The sequence below is a fragment of the Hippocampus bargibanti genome, linkage group LG07 (genome assembly GCF_051943395.1).
Source record: "Hippocampus bargibanti isolate YZ-2025 linkage group LG07, ASM5194339v1, whole genome shotgun sequence".
NCBI lineage: Eukaryota > Metazoa > Chordata > Actinopteri > Syngnathiformes > Syngnathidae > Hippocampus > Hippocampus bargibanti.
Window position 1 is genome coordinate 18008522 of NC_142740.1, and position 23261 is coordinate 18031782.

Consider the following 23261-nt stretch of genomic DNA (forward strand, 5'->3'; position numbering starts at 1 on the left):
AAACTACTACTAACATTGTGAAATTCTGTTTGAGGGACATGGAAAAAGGCTATTTAATGAGGGAAGAAAAAAATTGAAAATGCAACAGACGGAACTTGAATCTGAGTATCACCTGAAAGCAGCGATCGAATGAGAGGTCTCCTGAGCTTACAGCTCAGCTGTGTTGTTATGGAAACCAAAGCCCCCCTCACCACCTCCAAACAATAAAAGTATGATTTCATAGGCCACTGTCAGGTAGACGATTCCGTTAATGCCAGCTGGGAAATGGGAGAGGGGCTGGCCTACAAGGCGAGGCATCTCTCGGGCTCTGCAGCATTAATACATTAGCAAACACCATGAAACACTACATAAATGTCAGCAATTACAGGACTGTGGGAAGAATGAGTTGCAGAGGGGGCTGAGGGCTTGAGAGGATGAAAGGATGTAATAAAAGGATCCTGTCAATCACACCTACAGGTATTGAGGAAGCGCTGTCAATCATAGTGACTCACGTGGCCCACATGGAAACCACCAGGTAATGGGAGAAGGAAAGCACATACAATAACACAGCAAAGTGAATCAACTGGTGTCCAGTGATATGTGAGCATTATCCTAATCCAATTTCAAGGTTCCTTAGAACCTTGAATAACTTGGGAGAACAATAAACAATAAAACACATTGAGTAGACAGTACCAAGGTGATGCAACACTTAACAACCTACAGTAAAGTCTCGGACTATCGATATCGGATATATCGATAGTCCCGGTTATATCGATACTATTTCCATGCACGCACGGAGAAAATTACATGCAAACAGGGTCGGATATATCGATAGTCCCGGTTATATCGATATTTTTTCGGACTCCCTTGAATATCGATATAACGAGACTTTACTGTAGTTCCTCCAAAATGTGAGAATGTCTCTCTCACAAGCTAATTTCCTGGACTTAGAAAATACATGACACAATTACACACAAAACAGCATGGCTTCAGAGCCTCTTTATTTCCATAGAAAGGATAACTACGTGAGAAAAATATGAATATTCTGATGAATCAAGCAGGAGCATTTAAATTACGGATTTCACACATGCAACTGCATTGCTGCTTGTCGTTTAGATTACACATTAGTAAAAGCTCCAAATTTTGAAGTGGAACAATTCAGGTTTCAAACAAAAGTCCCAGTAAAACAATCTCAAAAAGAGAAAAAAAAATATCAAGGGTTCAAAACATTTTACACGTCGCAAAACCTGACAGAAAGTCTGAAATGCTGGTATTAATTTCAGCAAGATCTATGACTGACATCTTCCTGTTCCCTCTCGATATATCGTGATCAAGAAGTGAGGACATTTTCGTTTTATTCCGTTGTACCACAGTAGTTAACTTCATTTTTAAAGGGATAACTTGATATACAAGTTAGATTCGTCATCAAGCTGGTGTCTCAATTTACCCTTCTTCTTCTTTTCCTTTCGACTTTTCCCTTCAAGGGGTCAATTTACCCTCTTCATATCAAATCAATTCCAGACCAGTTTTTGTGTTTTTGATGAAAAAACACAAACATTTTCAAGTCCCACCTCAAAATCCATCTGTTTAAAATTGCTTTCAATGTCGAGTTAAATCTGCTATTTTATTATTTATCATTTCACCGATAGTTTTATTGTTGTGTGCTTTGTTTTTATTGTAAAGCGTTTTGAAAGGTGCTTGAAATTAAATGTATTATTATTATTAAAAAATAATTGGGACATTATTGTTAAATATAAATACACAAACATAACACAAAGAATGGAAAGAAATACTGCTTTTATGAAATATAATGAAGCTATCAGTTCATTTACGTACATACATGATGTGTGCTGTTGCGTGCCTTTAATCCAGACGTGCGAAAAATGTGTCCACTCCACTGCCAGGGTTTTTGTCATTTTCACTCAAATTCCATGTCCAACAGAATAATGACTTTTACGACGACATAAACATTCACTATAACATTAGAAACCTTAGACTTTCTTCTTTCATCAGAAAAAAAAAAGAGTTAATTCCCAAGTTATATGGGTCTGGAGTAACATGAGGTGCAAAGAAGGGAGCTGTACGAAAGGCAAATGCTGCGCCGTCGTGGAAGGGAAAAAAATTTCCAGAGGTCTGACCAGCGCTTTATCGCACACCCTCAAGAACTAAACCCCAAACAAATTCAGGAATAGCGCTCCACATCATATTTTCAATTCCCGAATAAATTCAGGAATGGCAGTGAATGAGTTAAGAGGCGTGGCCCATTGAGTGACGTAAAAAAAACTGCAGTCGGGAAGGCCATTGACCAAGAGGCTCTCTTTCAATGTCAACATCGGCTCCATGCGACTGTTTTGCCTCATTCAATAAACGGCTGAAAGTGAATTCGTGACTGTCGCTTTCCACATCGTCATTCTCAACGACGTAAAATTTGCTTGTACCTCAAATATTGAGGGAATCAAAAGTCAATGTTTAACATTTGGGGATGTTCTTTAAAATATTACTTTTATTTGGGGATTAAACAAGTGTGCAATAAATTCACTCAGAGAAATTTTCCGTTTGATTTTAGAACAAGTCAACCAGAATCACAGAGAGTAAGTATTGTGGAAAACTTTGGAGAGTTTCTGCTTTCCTTGTCAGTTGATGTTCCGGACACTGATGCGTTGTACAAATGTATTGGTGTTCGATATTCAACCCTCGACACAGTGTGCAATACAAATAAGTGCAAAAACAAACAGACACTAATGTCAATTCAAGCAGATAAACACAGTATTATAACACAATTAAGGAGAGGAAGTAGACTCATGCGGTAATCGATTCCAATGAAGGCAAACTGGTTTGTGCAGTGAAACGTAATCTTGGGCCTCTGGGCTGCCATGTTTATTGGCCCAAACCCCGAGAGAGGAGACTTGGCTAATGAGCTAGACACTAACACTGGCTCACTACCCACCTGCTTGGCCAGCCAAGTCCCAGGCTTTCGCTATTAATATCGTCAGACGTTTCAATAAGGGGACTGAGGTTGAAGCAGAGGCCATTATTACACTTCTTTCTCTCTGCTTTTTAATATCGCCTCATCCAGGTGGCAAACAGGCCTGAGCCGCCATATACAAAACCACCAATGGGGATCCACTGCATAATATATCAATTTGTATCATGATAAAAGACCGCAAAATGTCAATACTTGTTCAACAAAACTTTCATTATTGTGTAAATGTACAAATGAGGGATGCGTTTATTTTTTAAACATATTTATCGCTCACGGTGTGCGCTGTACCACAAACTCCAACGATAGATAACGATAAATTCATCCCCACCGTTACGTGATTAATGCAGTATACAGGAGTGAGTTTCATGATTGCCTGTTCATGGATGAAAATGCTAAATAATGAACAACGTTGACTGTTTGGATACCTTTTAAGGTCTGAGACATTTGTCAGTGTTTTTAGTGGGACTAGAAAAACAAATACAAATATGGTAAAGGCTTGAAGAAAAATTCTAAGCAGCTTGATGTTGCCGTGACAATAGTTGTGCATATTAATCATAAACTATAGGCAACTTCACAGAATTTGGCGACAGGAGGAAAATGGATGATAACGCTCAGAGACAGACAACATGAATGATCAAATAGCCCACAGCAGCCTTCAAAGAAATTAACTCCAAGGCCTTGTTACATCGGACTACTAAGGAGGACGCCACTGTTGAAAATCATAAAAAAAAGCAAAACTGGAATGCAACCAACTGAGTGTTGAAGCCACAAAGCCTCTGAGATAATGTCCTAATGACAGTCGAGACGATGCTGGAACTTTTTGGTGCGAGGTACATAAACATTCTAAAAATAAAAACAACACCAATATGATCCCCGGGTGCAAAAATGAAGCACCCCAAGAAAAGAACACTGTCCCCTTCTATTTTGTTCAGGGGTGTATTTGCTACACCTGACACAGTGTCTGGAATGTGGGCAGGGTAACTGTGTATTCCAGAGGAAAATGTGCTGTCCAGTGACAGAAAGCTTGGTCTCAGTTGTGGCTCATGGGTCTTGCAACAGGATAATTACTCAGTACACACAGCTTTAAAGGACAACCGATGTCACTTTTTTGTTTCTTAACTGACATCAGAAAAACGTTTTATAGCATCTAAAATACCCAAAACACGCAGTATGTTATGTATGTATATATTTTTATTCAAATGCAAAACACCACTAAAAAAATGACTTAAAGTGTCCAAAATCTGCAAAGAATTGAGCAGCGAATTGGGCATTTTCAGAAAGTCCCGCTCCCAGTTCATGACGTCACACCAAGACGTCTTGCATTGCTGGAGAATCAAAACAATGGCTTCAGATTCGGAGAATATGCTTTCTTGTTACGCATCCAGTTATGAATATGATTCAAATAGTTCTGAAGAGGAAAGCATACATGTTTGCAATCGTTTAAAGAATTTATTCTGTGCCATTATGAGGCAACTTTGAGGGGAAATATCTCACTGAAAAAGAGGCACAAAATGGCGACCTCCTGTGGCCACCTCCGTTTCTACAGGCTGATAAATTCCTTATATGGAGCTTTGGACAGTTTTTGGGTGAAACACGAGGCCCCCAGATCAAACAAGTACAGCAAAATACATTGACGTGATCGAAGGACCGCTACAATGCGTCTTTTTTTCGGTCAGGGACATTCCTTTAGTGACGTCACGTACGGACTCGTCACCAACTCAAAAACAAGACTTCCTGAATATTCAGTGCAAGTCTTAAAACGTAAAATATAGCTACATGTTGTGGAATCTTATTAAAGTACGCTCAGTAAAAGTCATTTGAAGCCATTTTACAAATTATGGACACAACTTGTCCGGAGACGCCGGTTGTCCTTTCAAAAAATACAACAAATAAAAAATATAATAAACCTATATGAATGGCAGGGGGCATTTTTTTGTCCAGGCTTGTTTCATATTGAGGCTTCTTCAAATATTTCTCTTGAACAACAATTGAAAAGAAATGTCAGACTTTAAATGGTTAATTCTCTTTTTCAATTTCTGATTACTTTTGTCAGATTCTAAAAATAATGTCACTAAAATAAAGCACCGTACCAAAAATCTCAGCACAATTATTCTGTTTATACGCAATTTTATTAAATACACAACCTTAAATTTAAATGAAACTATAGTAGGTTCAATTGTCCCCGCAAATGCTGCTCCCAGTTTAACAAATAAATAAATAATTGCATTTAATGGGAGGGAAGAAGCCAATAGCAACTCTTCAAACTAGATCCAAAAGATCACATGGAGCTAAAAGGAAAATACCAGCTCAGGGTGAACCTAAGAATACATGAACAATGGCTCCGCAGTGTAGCACTATAAACCATCCCTTACAATTAGCATGGGAACACATACGTTGTCAAAGATGGGGTGAGACAAAAGGGGTCACAGGTTCCTCAAGGTTCTACTTCTGATCAGCTTGACTCTGTGGAGGATGAATGGCCGAGACGAGCGACCTCGGGATGAGTGAGGTCAGTGGGACTCAATGATGTGAGCTATAATGTCCACAGAAGGAGGACACAGGATGGGAGCGGTCTTTGACATCTTAATTAGTTTCTGACAGATGGCTTTGGTATGGCACAGTTACGATGTATTTTGAACCTATAAGGATGCCACCGCGGTAAACTACGGACAGTGATCCTAATACCATTTAATACTACAGTCTTCAATTCAAGCAAGCGCTATTCAAGAGCATGGTCAACGGGGAACTACTGTATACTGTATCGCTGGAGTTGGCCCGAAAGCTCTTAAACCTACATTATTTTTCAGCAACCTACACTTGTAGAGTTATTCTTACAAATTATCCATCAGGCGTAGTTGTTGAAAAGGGCTTGCTGTCTTGATGATGCAATGTTAATGATTGAACAAACAGGCCATGTATGGGGTCTCTTGAAAAGTGACCATTTAAAGGAAAACAAAGTTTAGGCTTGGCGGTTGCAATTTGTTACGAGCAAACCGTGATGAATTATGTGTTTATAATAGAGTATCCAGACAACAACGGCCGTCCACAAATCCTTGAACAGATGAAGCCACTCACCGGTAAATGCAAGTCAAGGCAATCGGTGATTGTATTGCAAGTGGTAAGAAGCACACAATCAAACAACTAAACAAGAGACAACTGAAACAATCTACATATTGTTCAAAAAGTCAGTGTCAGTGGATTCTTACAGAGTCATCAGATGCTGGCCATCCTTCCCACTGTTGATGCCGTACTGGGATGTTGGTTAGGTCTGACACATTCCTCTTCACCTGCAAACAGAAGCAATTGGCATCATTGTATATTAGGAGCCTACATATACAGTACAGTAGTAGTAAAATCTGCAATCATACATTTTTTTTACAAGAAATTAAATACAATGAAGGCATCCAACAAGGAATCCTGTATTTATGGTGCAGGAAAACAAGAAAGGAGGCAAAAAATGAAGGAGAACAGCCAAAGGATGAAGCCACACTAAGGAAAAAGAGGGAGGGTGGCTGTGTTTTTAGCATTCCTCAGATGCCATGGCTAATTCCCAGTATCAACAGCTCCACATTCTGAATTGAACAGTATTTCTCTCCCCCCATTTCACGCGCCGATGCTGTATTTGCACCAATTAATAACATTCCTGGCTTTTAAACATTTAGCAGCCGGCAGCGCCTGGCCCAAAGGTTGCTGCGCTGTACCGTCCAATCCATTGTTGGTTTAAAGGCCTAACGCCAGGCTGATGTGCGCCAGCCGAAAGGTGATCAAAGCCCACCGGCGTCTGAGGGCCTGCGGCCGTGGATTGTACAACTTTTTTTGTGAAATCTACAGTTTTCAGGCCCGCGGGGTTGAACAATGATGCTGAGCAAACTGCCCATTGTAGGTTAAATCCCACCTTTGTAAAAAGTACCAAGAAGAGATGGATCCCCGAGCATATAAAGGGCTACTGGTCATGCAAGTGGAAACTTAAAGAATGCTACAAACACAACGTCTCTGTCAATGTCGAGCACATGGCTGAAACACTGGATTGTGAAGAATATGGGAGCAATGGTCCTCCTGGGTTAAGAGAGACACATCAGCTGCAATAACATGATGACTACTTTCACAAACTGAGGAATAAAAAATCATTTTATGATTAAAAGGATAGAAATGCTCTTTTTTTCATCCCACCAGCATTTATTAATCGGGGTGTTCACACAGCACACAATTGGATTGATGCTGCACATATTTATTTATTTTTTTGCGATATATCTTACACCAGTGTCAATTTTGTGGAGCGTTCGCACGTATAGAGCTGCTCACTAAAGAGAAGCGTGTTAGCTCCGGTGCTTTCTGTGACCGTGTTATATGATGATGATGATGATGATGATAATAATAACAATAATAATACAGTGAGACCTCAACTTACGAACTTAATTGGTTCCCAGACAGAGTGTGTAAGGCGAAAAGTGTGTATCTAAAAAAAAATTCCCATAGGAAACTATTAAAATGGGAATAATCCGTTCCCGGGTTTCCATAAAATATGCTTTTCAACTAAATAAGCCTTAAAACTACACACAACATACCTTATTCTATGTATAATAAATGTGCTATTGTATTGTAATGAAAGAAATACACTGCATTGTATCATAAAGTCACTTTATTTACATTTGAGATGGCCATTTATGGCTTGATGGAATGGCATTGGAGGTCGAAGGTCAAAGGGAATTGCTGTTTGGAAAGAGAGGCGCATTATACGAGGATTGTAATTAAAGAAATAAACTGCTGTAAAATAAAGTTTGATTTACCTTTTTATCGTCGTTGATGGCTTATGGAAGGAGAGTCACCTTCCATAAGGACTGTTGGTAACTTAACCTCTGATGCTGTTCGGTCGTGTGCTTCCGCCAAAGATCACTCCGCCAGCCGTGGTGGGTGTGTATAGTGGTGTATAGTGCTAAGATAGTGCTTATTATAAGGTTTAATTCATAAATTTGACGTTTGTAAGATGAAAAGTTTGTAAGATAATGTGTTTGTAAGTTGAGGTCTCACTGTAATTGGATTGGATTTGCCTTTATTAGTCTCGCAGTGGAGAATGTACATTAATAATAATAATAATAATAATAATAATAATAATAAGGAAATAAAACGTGCATAGGTCAAGTGTACTTCATTTTTCCCACTTTTTTTGTGGCATATGTGCTGCTCCACAAACTAGCATTTACTCCCGAGTAATTTTTAAACCACCTTATGAGCGGCGTTAAATTTTCTACGGTTTAAGCTGTTTTCAGGGGATACATTGGTATAACATTGTCGGTGTGAGTGCTCCATGGGGGGCACCGCCGGTGCTCTACTGGAGTAAAATATGCCGTGTGAACACCCCGAATGTCATTGTAGTTTGCAGTGGTGTACAACTACAGTTTCAATGCTATAACTATGTAGGTAAACGTTACAATATATCTGAGCGTGTCACTCCAAAATGAATGTCAAGAACAGGCAGCTTTTCCACCCCCATGATGCTCTGATGTTGGGAGTGATGTAATTGCAATGGGCCAGGTATCACAGAGAATTATAACAGGCCCGAAAAATAGAACAAAAATAATAAATGACTGGCACAATCTACCCTTTGTCTGGAAGGTTGTAAAGCACTCACCATCATGCTCCAACCCGACCCTCATGAAGAGAAGTCATAGCTTGGATGGAGGACTCGGGGGTCAGAGCGGGTGGCCAGTGTTATTACAGAGTGTAATATCTATGTTTGACCAGTCGCACTACAGGGATTTGCCTGACCGCTTAGCCACTCGATGAGAAGATGGGAGGAAAGGAGAGGCATAAACACTAGTAATGAAGAGACTGCTGTCAGAGGTTAAAGCAGCCTGAGAGAAACAACAAACGAATGGCCACCACAGAGAGGGTGAAGGTGAGAGGTGGGGACAGAGAAGAATTGAGACAAACTGATAGTTGGGGACAAGATGCTCATTTTTGTGCATGAACAAGATAACTTAATCCAAAGCGACATAAACTCTGCCAGTTGACATTTTAAAAGAAGAATTACAGGTCACAACTAAAAGTTAGGACAACGCAGCATATAACATATCCAAGAATTTAAATGTATGTTGCAGTACCTTACAAAATGTCAAGGAAAGCATTCTAGTCACAATGTAACACTTTCCAGTTCAACACAGCAACAAAGCTGTCTAAATGCTGCCACCTGTCTTCCATAATGGTAAGAGGATTGGTGAAGATTTGAGGCAACGTTGCGTGTTTGTCTGTCTGAGGTGACAAATGTCAAAACAAAATATCTTTTTGCCATTTGACCAAGAAAAAAAATCATGTTGTTGTGAGCAAGGCATGATGACAAATATCGAATGACTGTTGCAGTTTATGATGCTGATTAAATGACAAGGATGGAGTTGAAAATACAGGAGGTAAAGGTGTGAATGTATTTAAGTTAACACCATTTCAAATTGCGACATTCAAACAGGGGTGTTTGAGAAAGTTATCAAGAACATTTGCCTAGCCTGGCTTTGGTGCTGAGAAACAAGGCAATGCTTCTCACAGCAAAATTAATGATCCGATCATTGTAAATGCCAATTGCCTATAATCCCCGCCTGGAAGCGAATCAAAGAGTTTCCATTAAACAGTCACAAGCTTTCTCCCTCGTGCTCTCTTTTCTTCATCTCCCCAAGGCACCAGATGTCTTTCATTCTTTTATTTTAGCCGCCTTCCTTTTCTCAGCTCAGTAGCCTTGCCATCTTTTGGTTCCTATATGACTCCCAGCTGCGAAACACGGATGGGCCCCAGGCCCAACCCCGGGGGGCAGTCGAGGAGGGAAATCCCCACGACAACGGGTCTGGTCACGGACATCTCGGAGCCCGGCAGCCATCTCTATTCTACACGCTACTTGGCTGGCAAACATTTGCTCTACAGCTTAGCTCACATGCTAGCCAGCTACTTACCCCCACACTCTTGTCTAGTAATGCCAATCAGAGTGTACCCAGACCTGTGATCTGACAGGACACTGAGAGACACATGGAGAATGAACGCGAAGAAGAGGAGGGGTGAGGGCAAGGGCAGATCCTGAAGAACCACAAGGCAAAGCCAGAGCCTTGTGCGAAGACAAACAACAAGACAGGACTGTCCCCATTGATATGCACAAGCAGGGGACAAAAGAGTGAGAAGCAAGAGACGGGCACTCTGTAGTGGAGTCCATATGTCTGTGACTAGACACAGTATGAACAGAAAGGGGAGCCAGGCTGGTTGAATATGGTGTAACTTCTTTGTTGCACCCTCAAGTCCTCGTAAAAGCACAAATACACTCCGCATTCTGGATGGCGGAGTCATTGAAGGTGTAGAAGTTCACTCGCCGGAATTCAGTACACGCAGTTTGTTCAGTCGCCACTCAAAGACGAAATGAATATGATTTTGAATGGATGTTCCTCTTTATGTGTGCCCGGCACCTGATTGGTGACTAGTCGTAGTAGAAATGTAGTCCAACTGGGTGATCTGGGTCAACCTCCAGTTCCTCGCAACCTTGAAAAGGGCAGAATGAATTGGACCTGCTAGATACAGTCCTGCAGTATGATGCCCATTTTGTGTTTGGGAGCCTTTTACTGAGCGAATTGCTTGTTCTGTAGCCATCAGTCTTCTTGTGCCTGTCCCGAGCCCGGATAAATACAGAGGGTTGTGTCAGGAAGGGCATCCGACGTAAAAGCTTGGCCAAAACAAACATGCGAATCAAACCTCTAAAGATGGAGGACACTGATTCGCTGTGGCGACCCCTTGAAGGGAAAAGCCGAAAGAAAAAGAAGTTACAGTCCTGCAGCAAATTCCATTTCGCCTCATTTGAGATGTCATCAACCAACAATCTATAACACTTACAGTATTGGATTATTTTGCAAATCTCTAATTCCGTTTGACGTTTTAATGTCAGACGTTCTTGCGCTCATCTTTAACAATTTCCATTTTAATTCAGATGTATTTTGAAGAACATAGAACAAGTAAAATCCCGAGACTTTTTTTCTCTAAAATTGTCAGCGCCCAATGTAATGCAGTGCGCCCTATGGATGGATGAATGTAGGCTTTTCAGCTTGTTGACTCAAATTCAAATTCCTTCCAATTACATTGACATTGTCATTCTCAATCACTAGTATGGGTCTATATCTTATCGTTATACCAGTCTTCCTGCATCTGTGACCCAGAATGATGGGAAATATAATCAAATTAACCTAGTATGAGCTATTTCTGGCGGCATGTTTCCAATGTTACAATGTCGGACAAAATCAGAATCAGAAAATCTTTATTCGTCCCACAATGAGGAAATTTGCAGTCCACAGCAGCAATTATCAATGCGATCTGTGGAAATGTTGGGTAAATAATGCGACTTCTTTCCTATTAACAAACCTGCATTTTGGCATTCTACTTCACGTCTCATAGCTAACTGAAGTTTTGTCAGATGAGAACTATAACCACTTGCTTTATTATCTAACAATCAGGGGAAATGTAGTCCTACTATCTTAATGCTGCAGTTATCGTCAACACAATGTAAGATTTTTTTTTGCTTCATTATTCCAATGTCAGAGTGTGGGACTTGATCGGCGCTAGGGAAACAACATAACCAGCTTCCAATGGTTGCAGGGGTGGAAGAAAAAAGGTTGGGAAATTGTGAGTGCATTGTTTACAGCTGGTGGGACTGCCAACTAAGATTGAAATTAGCATTGTCATCAGTAATAACACAACAAAAGACCACCAGATTGACCAGTGAAGTTCAAACTTTATTTTTCTTCATCTGGTGGAGGACCCCTTCCTCCGGGCCAAACAACCCCTGTGGAGTTGCATGGCGAACAAAAAGCAAGCAAGATAGTTGCTTGAATCTAGCATATCACTAAATTGATCAAGTGCATGAGGCACAACTAAAATTACGGTAGCTATTTAATATAGAAGGCTCCAAAAAAAGAATGCCCCATTTGATCCACTGCGTTTCATATCTGATTTTTTTATTGACCTATTCATTCACATTGCGGCTATAATAGGGTACAATGACGGGAATTATTTTTTCATTGATAACTTGCAAAAGGACCACATAAGTCTGAACATAGTGGGACAACATTATTCAATTTAGCATATTGTAAAAAAAAAAGATCTGAGCTCAGGAATAAATATATAAAGGGCACGGTCAACCTGGGGTGAGCAAAATCCAGATCTATTCAGGTTAAGTTCGAGGCGTCATTTTCTCTCCAGGGGTCGTTGAGATGCTTAAAGACAAGCATGCGTTAGGAAAAGACCACATGACGGAGGCCCGTTAAAGCCCACATTGTGCCTTTGCGGTTTCCTACGGGTTCTTACAGCACCCCCGCCATGCCAACGGTCCTTAGCCTACTTTCTAGAATCATGGTTTTCCCCCTCCCACACCACAGGGAACTCTCGCCAGTGTTTGTAATCCCAGTAGAAACACTTCAAGTTAACAGTGGGTGCTCATCAAAACCAACTGGCTGACAAGAAGAGCAGAAGATGAGAGAGGAGGAGAAATGGGACAGTGCAAATAAGGAGAGAGCCAGAAAGCCAGGGAGGCAAGCTCCCTCCTTCCAACTAAAATGCTGGTTATACTAATTTGGTCAATTAGCACAGTCACACAAACCCTGCTCACAGTCTGATTATTATCAGTATGATCTTCACACTTACTGAGGAGCAAGGCCCTGTAGTGGCAGCAGTACGCAAGCATGAACTTCCCGTTGCGGCCGGGGAGTGAATAATTAGTTGTTTTTTTTTAAACTTGTCAAATGGGAAAAGAGAGCGCTCAAGAAGTTAATCCTATATAAAACAGTTTTAATTTGTAAGGCTGGGCGATTAGGAAAAACAAATCTATATCCTTGTCAGCCACATATTTCGATAATGATATGATAACAATACTACGAGTAGTTTGAAAACTATTTTCTTTCAAGAAAAACACAAAATACCAATCCAAAGGACATTTAAAATTGTTATTAATGAAAACTTTCTGACAGTCATCAACAACAACAAAATCTGCAATGAATAAAACATTTAATTCGCATTGTACTCCAACAAGAACAATTTAAGACAACAAACAAAAGTGTTTTTTTATATCAGAATCAGAACGCCTTTAATAGTCCCACAATGGGGAAAATTGCAATCTACAGCAGAGAATTGAAAGTGTTGGGGAGGGGTCAAAAGATACACTTAAGAAAATGTCAGGAGACTGAAACATACAACCACACAAAAAAGGTTCCCAAAAATAAGTGTATATAGTGCAAAGTGTAAAAATATATGAAAGTATAAAAAGCATATTTGATATATGCAAATGTATTGATTCGACATAAAATGACTGTGCTATTTAGAATGCATGAATCCAGGTTTTTTTTGTTTTTGTTTTACCGTGCGTTTAAGAAGCCTGACAACAAGTAGCAGGAACGAGCGGCGGTATCTCTCCTTCTTGCAGGGCGTGTGTAATGGTCCCTGGCTGAAGGAGCTACCAAGTGCGGTCAGGGTGGGCAGGAGGGGGTGGACATCATCGCTTTTAGTTTAGCTTGCGTTCGTCTGTTGCCCACCTCCTCCAGCCAAAGACAGAACTGGCCATTTTGACTAGGCGCTCCAGGTGAGTGGTGTTGCTGCCCGACCAGCAGACAATTCCAAACTGGATGGGTGAAGCGACCACAGAGTCAAAGAATGTCGTTGACAGTGACCCCCGGAATCCCAAAAGCCCTCAGCTTCCCGATTAAGAATACGCGACTCTGATCTCTTTTTGATCAGGGCATGAGTGTTTGTAGTCCAGTCCAGTTTATGGTATAGTATGGAGAATAACAACCATGTACTTGTAGGAAGTCATCCTCTCTATGCCCGTACCCTGGATGTTCAACGGTGAAGGCAAGGAATGTTTCCTGCAGAAATCTACACCCAAGTCCTTGGTTTTACTGGGGTTGACCTGGAGGTGATTATGCTGGCATAAATCCACGAAGTCCTTTGTTAATCCCCTGTACTCCCGATCATCTCCGTCTGTAATGAGGCAGACAATCGCTGAGTCATCTGAGAACTTCTGAAGGTGGCAGGTTGGAGTGTTGTAGCTGAAGTCCAAAGTGTAGAGGATGAACAAGAATGGAGCCAGGACTGTCCCCTGCGGCGCCCCAGTGCCGCAGAGAACCCTGTCCGACTCACAGTTCTTTGCCCTCACATGCTGTGGCTGGTTTGTGACGTAATCTGTAATCCATGATGTGAGGTGGTGGTCCACTGCGGCATGCCACACTTTGTTCCCCAATATGTTGGGCTGGATGGTGTTGAAGGCACTGGAGAAATCGAAGAATGTGATCCTCACAGTGCTCCCAGCATTCTCGATGTGCAACACCGCCGAGTGGTAGAGGTAGATGATGGCATCCTCCACACCGATGCTGGGCTGGGAGGCAAACTGTAGCGGATCCAGTGATAAAGTCGGCAGTGGTCGCAGGCAAGACGAGTCTTTCCAGCGTCTTTATCGGGTAAAACGTCAGCACCACCAGTCGGTAGTTGTTGAACTCCTTCGGGTGGGCACTGGGACCACGCATGACATTTTCCACAGCTGTGGAACCCTGCCCAGCTTCAGGCTGAGGCTGAACATGTGCTGGACAACGACACACAGCTGGTCGCAGCAGGTCCTCAGGAATCCGGAACTGATATTGTCCGGACATGCTGCCTTCCTCACTTTCATTCTCCTCAGTTGGTTCCTCACTTGTGAGGTTGTGATAGACAGGCAGGAACCAGGAGCCAGAGTGGCGGTTGGGGGTGTGGCATTGGTTGAAACGGCAGTTGTTTGTTGCTGGAAGCTGGTCGTAAGAGGGGGCAGGGAGGGGAGGTGCACAGGTGCAGGTATAGGTGGTGTTGACGGTGTGGCAGGGGCGACAGACGTGTGGTCAAAACGGTTGAAAAAGCAGTTGAATTCATCTGCCCAGTCCTTGTCTTTCTCATTCCATGCCACTGGGCTTTTGTGCCTGAGATTTTTTTCAGACCCTTCCGGACAGCAATGACAATGCTGGCTTGCAGCTGCTCCTCCATTTTCATCCTCTAGTTTAGGCCTTTTTCCCCTCTCTGATCATTCTCCTGCGATCTGCACGGCCTTCAGCTCCTCTCTATTCCCGACACGAAAGCCCTTTTCTTCTTTCAGGAGGGCCTTATGTCGGGAGTAATCTATGGTGTGTTGTTGGAGAAACACCGCACGGTCCTGGTACGTATGGTGTTTCACAAAGGTTTGTCAAGTTTATGTATGATGTCCAGTGAGTGAATCAATGTCCTCCCCACGAACCTCAGTGATGAGCTCCCACCTGGTTGCCTAAGTCCTGCAGAGCCTCTTTAGCCTCTGTGGACCATCTTTGGAGAAACACCATATTGTGGTCTGCTCTTCCAAGAAGAGGCAGGGGGAGGGTTTCTAAGTATCCTCAGCATTTGCATAAAACAAGTCCAAGATGTTATTGTCTCTGGTACCATATGATAGTGGAGTGGTCTGAAGCTCCGAGGTGGGGGAGGGGAGAGTCTTCGTAGGCTCCTTTGTGTGTGGTGAAAACATTATCCAGAAGGTTGTCACCTCAAGTGGGAAAGTTAATATGTCCATACAGTTGTGGAAACACGCTTTTCGGGTTGGCATGGTTGATATTGCCAGCCAGGATAAGGAAAGCATCTGGGCGGGCGGTCTGTTGCTCGCGGATGTGCTGGTGGAGTTCATTTAGTGCCGCGCTCCTGTTGTTAATTGAGCTCGGGGGGATGTAAACTGCTACCAGCAGTATGGCACTAAATTCCCTTGGCAGGAAGAATGGCCGACATTTTACGACCATAAGCTCCATCAGTCGTGAGCAGTGTTTGCATACCACAACAGCGTTGCGGCACCAGGCATCACTGATTTAAACACAGTGTCCCTCGCCATGAGTCTTCCCCCCCCCTCGACGAGCGCTCTGTCTGCCCGGAAGCTAGTTTGCTGGGCTAGCTGGATGACACTGTCCGGTATGCTGTCGTTCAGGTAGGTTTCCACAAACACACGGGCACAACACTCACCCACGGTCTCTGAAGTAGAGCGGAGAAGTCTTATGTAGTCCATTTTATTGTCCAGCGAGCGTATGTTAGCTAGCATGATGGTAGGAATGGCCGGCCGGTGGAGGCTAGCCGCGAGCCTAGTGCGGATACCTGTCACACGGCATCAGGATGGCCAAGAGACAGCACTCCAGAAGGATCGCCAGCCACTTCAGAGACAGCAGAGACACCAGGAACCTGTGGCGAGGGATACAGACCATCACAGACTACAAGCCCTCTCCAGCGTGAGGCGATCCTTCAGAGGGACCAACGCACGCAAATCCCCGAGTCCCGACGCATTCCTGGCCGTGTCCTGAGAGACTGCGCTAAGGACCTCACAGATGTCTTCACGGCCATCTTCAAAAACTCACTGAGCCAAGCTGTTGTCCCCACGTGCCTCCAAGCCACCACCATCATCCCGATTCCGAAGAAGTCGTCCCCCACCTGCCACAACGACTACCGCCCGGTCGCACTCACTCCCATTCCCATGAAGAGCGGCTAATTATGAACACCATCAAGGCTGTCCTCCCCCCCAACCACGACACTTTCCAATTTGCATATCGGCCCAACCGCCCGACCGACGATGCCATCTCCACCGCTCTACACACAGCCGTCACCCACCTGGAGACCAGAGACTCCTACGTCAGAATGCTGTTCGACTTCAGCTCAGCATTCAACACCATCATCCGCCAACAGCTCACCGGCAAACTGAGCAAACTGGGGATCAGCACCTCCCGGTGCAACTGGCTGCGGGACTTCCTGACGGGGAGACCGCAGGCAGTTAGAGTTGGAAACAACATCTCCAACACTATCACGCTGAATACAGGGGCCACTCAGGGGTGTGTGCTGAGCCCCCTCCTCTTCACTCTGCTCACACATGACTACTCACCATCATCATCCAGCTCCACCCTCTTCATAAAGTTTGCGAATGACAGAACTGTGGTGGGCCTCATCAACAACGATGAGGAGACAGCCTACAGAGACAAGGTCAGCCGCCTGGCCACGTGGTGCAAGGACAACAATCTCCGTCTGAATGTGGAGAAGACGAAGGAGATTGTTGCGGACTTCAGGAGCGTGCACCTACAGCATGCTCCACTAACCATCGACGGTGCTCCAGTGGAGAGGGTGAGCAGCACTGAGTTCCTGGGAGTGCAAATCTCCAAAGACCTGTCCTGGAGCAACAACACGGCATCACTGGCCAAGAGATCGCCTGTAATTCCTCCGCAAGCTCAGAAGAGCTGGAGCCCCAACCCACATCACAACATCCTTCTTTCGCAATGCCATCGAGAGCATGCTGACCATCTGTATCACCGTGTGGTACGGCGCCTGCACTGTGTCCTGCCGTAAGACTCTGCAGCGCGTCGTGAGGACAGCTGAGATCATCAGTGTCCCGAATGCAGGGTTGCTTCGTGATGTGCCCAGGATTGCACAAACACAGGTATTCCCCTCCTTTCTTCTTACCCCTCCCTACATTCCTGTCCGCACATCAGAGTTGGAAGCCCTCAAACTGAGCGTGTGTGTCCGGAGTGATCGCCGACAGTCATGTTCCTGTGAGGAGTAGCAAACTGGTTTCACGGCACTTGGTCTGATGTTGCATTAGCATCGCTACCTCGTCCATCCTGTTCGAAGGATCTCACATTCCCCATCATGACAGATGGGCAGACGTGTTGGTATCTTCTCCTCCGTTTGCGGCAGTCCTTGCCGGCCCCACGTCCCCGTTTTCTCCACTTTAGCTCTTTGGGGATGCCTGGTTTGGCGTCCACTAACACACTATTAGCTCGCTATGCTAGCAGATGATCTCGACTGTAAACAACGGGGTTCCGTGTGCGAGTAGTCTCCCTGTTCACAATAGTCACGAAAAAGTAAAAAATAACGCAGATGAGCAGAAGTGAAGATGCCCATCTCCACCCCGTGTTTCGAGAACAAAAATACATGAAACACGATCGGACAAATAAATAAACAAAATAATAGGACAGAATGGGGATTAAACAGGCTTAGGAGCTGCTGTATACGTAGCCGCAAAGGGGGCACCATGACGTGTGTATGCGCGCACATGTATTAACTGAATCACCGTGTATGTTATTCTGTACTGTCCAGGTATATGTAGTTTGATGCATTATATAGTAATAGTGCAAAGGCTAGCTGCCCAGGGCACAATCCTTGGTCACCCACACCCGCACAATAGCCAGTGTGATGCGTGGACTTGCTGAGGTATGAAATGTGCCTGCTGATATCACTATTAGGGCTGCCCATACATGTTGCATTGTATCACTATTTTTGATCCTGAACAAAAATAAGGTAAGTGTCGGTTTAAATTCTTCCTTCTTTCCTGGTTCGGTTTTGTCAGAAGTTCAGTGATAAAAATATCAGTAACGACGATAGATGGTGAACAAAAAACTACTTTATTCTAATGAGACAGAAAAAGCACTTCTCGTCTCGGTCGGGGCGAAGACATCAGCACACAGACAAAGATAGGAAACAAAGAGAACGAGCTCCCGCTCTGACAAGTTTTTGAATGTCCACAGCAGCGATCTGTTGTCTAATCAGCTACGGACAACTAAGTGTTGGGAGGGTCTTAGATTGTAGTTGGAGCCGTTGCTTCTTTGCAACGACTATTGAACTAATGAGATTGATAATGCTATTAGACTGAAATTAAACGTGCACTAATCATAATGTGTACTAAGCTAAACATGAAAAAACATAATATGTTTACTAATGTGCATAAAACACTATCAGTAAGGAACAAAGAAGTTATTCCAGATATTGTTATTATAATAATAATAATAACAACAATAACAATAACAATGCATTTGATTGATAAGCGCCTTTCAAAACTCTCAAGGTCACTTTACAGTCAGAGGATACGTTTTTTTTTCTGTGGGTGAGCAGCGGCAACCACACGTGCCAGCGTTCACTCAACCCGGAATAACAGATAGAAAGCTAGCTATCTAGCTAACAGGCTCTGCCATTTTATTCACTGATAATTTTGAAATGATAAATGTGGGTACGTTATGTATTGAAACATAATATATGTATGTTCCTGTTGTACATTTTAAGAAATAATAGTGGTGGGATTATGAAGTAAAGTATAAACTATATAGCTATCTACCTATCTAGCTATCGAGCTAGCTATCTATTAGCTAGCTAGCTAGCTTTTGATCTATTTGAGTTACTTCCAGGTTGAGTGAATACTGGCGCGTGTGGCTGCCGCTGCAGAAAAATGTATTCTGTGACTGTAAAGTGACCTTGAGGGCTTTGAAAGGCGCTTATAAATGAAATGTATAATAATAGTAATAATAATAATTATTATTATTATTATTATATTATTATTATTGTTATTATAATTATCCATCCATCCATTTTCCGTACCGCTTATTCCTCATTCGGGTCGCGGGGGGTGCTGGAGCTAATCCCAGCTGTCTTCGGGCACGAGGCGGGGGACACCCTGAATTGGTTGCCAGCCAATCGCAGGGCACACAAAGACAAACAACAGTCACTCTCACAATCACACATAGGGACAATTTGGAGTCTTCAATCTGCCTGCCATGCATGTTTTTGAGATGTGGGAGGGAACCGGAGGACCCGGAGAGAACCCCCACGGGCCCGGGGAGAACTTGCAAGCTCCACACAGGGAGGCCGGACCGGGACGCGAACCGACAACCTGTGCACTGTGAAGCCGGTGTGCTAACCACTCGACTACCGGGCCGCCTATTATTATTATTATTATTATTATTATTATTATTATTATTTGTGTATCACATACACTTGACACCAAACATGGAAGTGGATTTCTTGCGTGCGAGCTGTCTATGCACTTTGTCATTGACTGGTTTTAACTGTTGATCAATGCCAATCTTGGATGGTGCCATGTGGTTGGTTGAACTGAGATTTCCACACGAGCAACAGTCACGTGACTATTGTCCTCCTCATTTTGATATTAATATATTCAATGTTCATGTCTTGGTTATAATATGTTAAAGATAAATCCTACATATGTAATTAAAACACAGAAATAGTTACAGCTTAGTTGCAGGTTAAAAATAAATAAATTATATGCCAATCAAACCATGTTCAATACTCCCGAGTACTTCAACATTTGAGAATTAAAAACATTACTGGGAGGGTGGGGCAGAACAGGGAGTAGTACAGCTGCAAGTGTAATTATGTACACGGTAATGGGATCATTTGCGATGAATAATGAATCGAAGGTTGAGCTAAACTGGCAAGGTTCACCAAATGGAACAAAAGCTGCGTGATGAGCACAAGAATACTATCTAGGCAAGAGTCCATGCAAGCGGGGGTGAATATTTTAAAGGACCAACTGATCCCATGTGCACGACTGCGTGTAGGCATGTATGCGCCTCTGTGTGTGAGACTTGGTTCCAATTACCTCCTGTATGGTTCTCGAGCCTGGAAAGTTGAGGCTGTAGTCTCTCTGGGCCTCATGGTGACTGATGACCAGCAGGAAGTTCTGGTTTAGCGAGTCTGGGTGAGAACTTGACAAAGAGCAAGACAACAGAGAAAAATGGTGACAGGAATAATTTGGGATTGAATATCGGAAATTAAATGCAAATAGAACACGAATGCAGAAAAAGGTAACGGTAATCATCCAATCAAGCAGTCATACAACCAGAGATTAAGTGAGTCCTGAGTGTAATTCATAGAGAGAGTCAGCATATACATTGCCAACAATATTATTGTGAATGTCGTACAATTTTACAAAATCAAACTATTTTTCAAATGTGTTAATAAATCAGGGACACCATCCATCTCCATCCATCTTCTGCCACTTATCCGGGGTCGGGTCACGGGAGCAGCAGCTTCAGTAGGGAAGCCTCTCCCTAGCCACGTCGTCCAGCTCGTCCTGGCGGATCCCGAGGTGTTCCCAGGCCAGCTGGGAGACATAGTCTATCCGGTGTGTCCTGGGTCGTCCCTACGGTCCCCTGGCAGTGGGGCATGCTCGGAACACCTCACCAGGAGGCATCCAGGGGGCATCCTAATCAGATTCCCGAGCCACCTCATCTGGCTCTTCTCTATGTGGAGGAGAAGCGGCTCGACTGAGCCCCTCCTGGATGACCGAGCCTCTCACCTTATCTCTAAGGGAGAACGTAAGCTCATTTCGGCCGCTTGTATCTGGGATCTCGTTCTTTCGGTCACAACCCATAGCTCGTGACTATAGATGAGGGTTGGGACGTAGATCGAAAGAATTGAGAGCTTCGCTTTTTGCCTCAGCTCCTTCTTCACCACGACAGATCTGTACAAGGTCCGCATCACAGCAAAAGCCGCACAGATGCGCCTTTTGATCTCTCACTCCCTTGTATCCTCATTCGTGAACAAGACTCCCAGATACTTAAACTCCTCCACTTGAGGCAAGATGTCCTCCCCGACCCGGAGAGGGCACTACCCTTTTCCGACTGAGAACCATAGTCTCATATTTGGAGGTGCTGATTCTCATCCCAACCGCTTCACATTCGACTGCGAAACGCTCCAGAGAAAGTTGGAGAGCTCCGCTTGAAGGCCCCAATAGTACCACATCATCTGCAAAAAGCAGAGATGTTATACTGAGCCCACCAAAAGTAACCCTTCAATGCTTCGGCTGCGCCTAGAAATTGTGTCCATAAAGCTTATGAACAGAATCGGTGCCAAAGGGCAGCCTGCCCAACCCTCACTGCAAACGATTCCGACTTACTGCCTGCAATGTGAACCAGACTCTGACATCGGTCGTATAGGGACAGTCCCTATACAACAGGCGCTTCTGTACCCCATACTCCCGAAGCACTCTCCTCAGAACTCCCGAGGGACACGGTCAAACGCCTTCTGCAAGTCCACAAAGCACATGTAGACTGGTTGGACGAATTCCCATGCACCCTCGAGGACCCCGCCAAGACTGTAGAGCTGGTCCACTGCTCCACGGCCGGGACGAAAACCACACTGCTCCTCCTCAAACTGAAGCGCGACTTCCCGACGGACCCGGCCCTCTAGAACACTTGACTAGACCTTACCAGGGACGCTGAGGGCCAGCCAGGGGAAATTAAAATAGAGGAAAATAAAACAGATCAGCCGGGGGTTAAGGAGGCCGTAAATTTATGAATGCAAGATTGCATATCAAATATCTACTACATAATTATACAAATACTATTTATTATGTTTATAGAGGTTTTTTACCAACTTTGGTCATCCCCCATCAGGTCTTATTCGAGTTAGTTTAGTATTATAAATTATAATTAAAATCATGGTATACTAAAGGTCAACAGTAATAAACATGCCCTATCATATTTCCTTAATTAGAATAATAATTTATGAATTTGAATGACTCACCAGGTAGTAACCAGCTGGAATCCTGCTTTCTCAATCTTTTTTCTCTGCATATTTACTTCACTCACAATGCTGTTTGAGTGACAGCCAACCTTTGCCACCATAGTTGATCACTTTTCCATCGCAAAGACTGCAAAGGGCTTTCCCCGGACGGATGTTTATGTTTGAATATGAAATCTGGAAGCAGGCATCCGTCGACTTGTTTTTCTAACCATGCCCAATTCCACGAATTCTTTATCCCTCCATCCAGAGACGTAACCGTTCCACTATCACTCTTGTGTAGGATATCTCTCTTCCACAACATCTTTATAATGTAAAAAGTCGTGTGCTCTCCTGAGCAAGCAATCACACGGAAAACGTGCACGAAAGCTTTACATTATAACAAAATGTAAATACAGGTAACATCTGATTTACGACTGGTGCGAGTTACGACCACCCGCACTTATGACCATGACTGCCAGACCCTTTTTCTTTATTCTATGGCTGGGACCGCTACGGTGGCAGCCCGGCAACGCTGTTGAAATCTGCAGCGTGTTTGCGATGCATTTGGTAGTATAAAGACTCAAGATGGTCCATCTTGTTTAGAATAAACCAATAGGATGTTTATTTTCCGGAGCACAGAGAGCAACAGCTTCACTCAGCATTGTATAAGAACTATATTATTTATTTTGGCCAGCCAGCATGTGATGGCACTGGCTGGGGTTCACCGGGTGGGCGTTGCCGCTCGGGTCGAGGGTCCCCTGACGCCGGCCCAGGCGATAGTCGAGGCGGGTCGGCCGTCAGCGCTCGGGCGCGCAAGAACGCCGCCACCGCCTCTTTGAGACTATTTTCCTTCGGCGTCCGCCTAAGTCCGAGCGTGTGTGTTGGCCGACCTCTTCTGACTTCTCCGTTAGCAGGGAGAGCGCGCATGCGTGGTAAGCTGTGCGTATTTGGGTGAGCAGAACGACACAGCAATAAAAATCGA

The 23261-nt window shown here is 43.8% G+C and overlaps 1 protein-coding gene and 1 long non-coding RNA gene across 2 annotated transcripts in view; both read right to left on the reverse strand.

Annotated features, from left to right (window-relative positions):
• faf1 (Fas associated factor 1) overlaps positions 1-23261 on the reverse strand; it is an 80956-nt gene that overhangs the window by 42094 nt on the left and 15601 nt on the right. Inside the window, exons 7-8 of the mRNA XM_089000571.1 lie at positions 20373-20478; positions 6169-6249 (exon numbers count right to left, since the gene is read on the reverse strand). Coding sequence (XP_088856697.1) covers positions 6169-6249; positions 20373-20478 — 187 coding nt within the window. The remainder of the gene's footprint in view (positions 1-6168; positions 6250-20372; positions 20479-23261) is intronic.
• On the reverse strand, positions 13192-18809 carry LOC148895640 (uncharacterized). The gene is made up of 3 exons (XR_016115523.1): positions 16872-18809; positions 16604-16741; positions 13192-16180 (listed from the first exon to the last, which is right to left on the reverse strand). It is a non-coding gene; the product is annotated as an uncharacterized LOC148895640 (long non-coding RNA).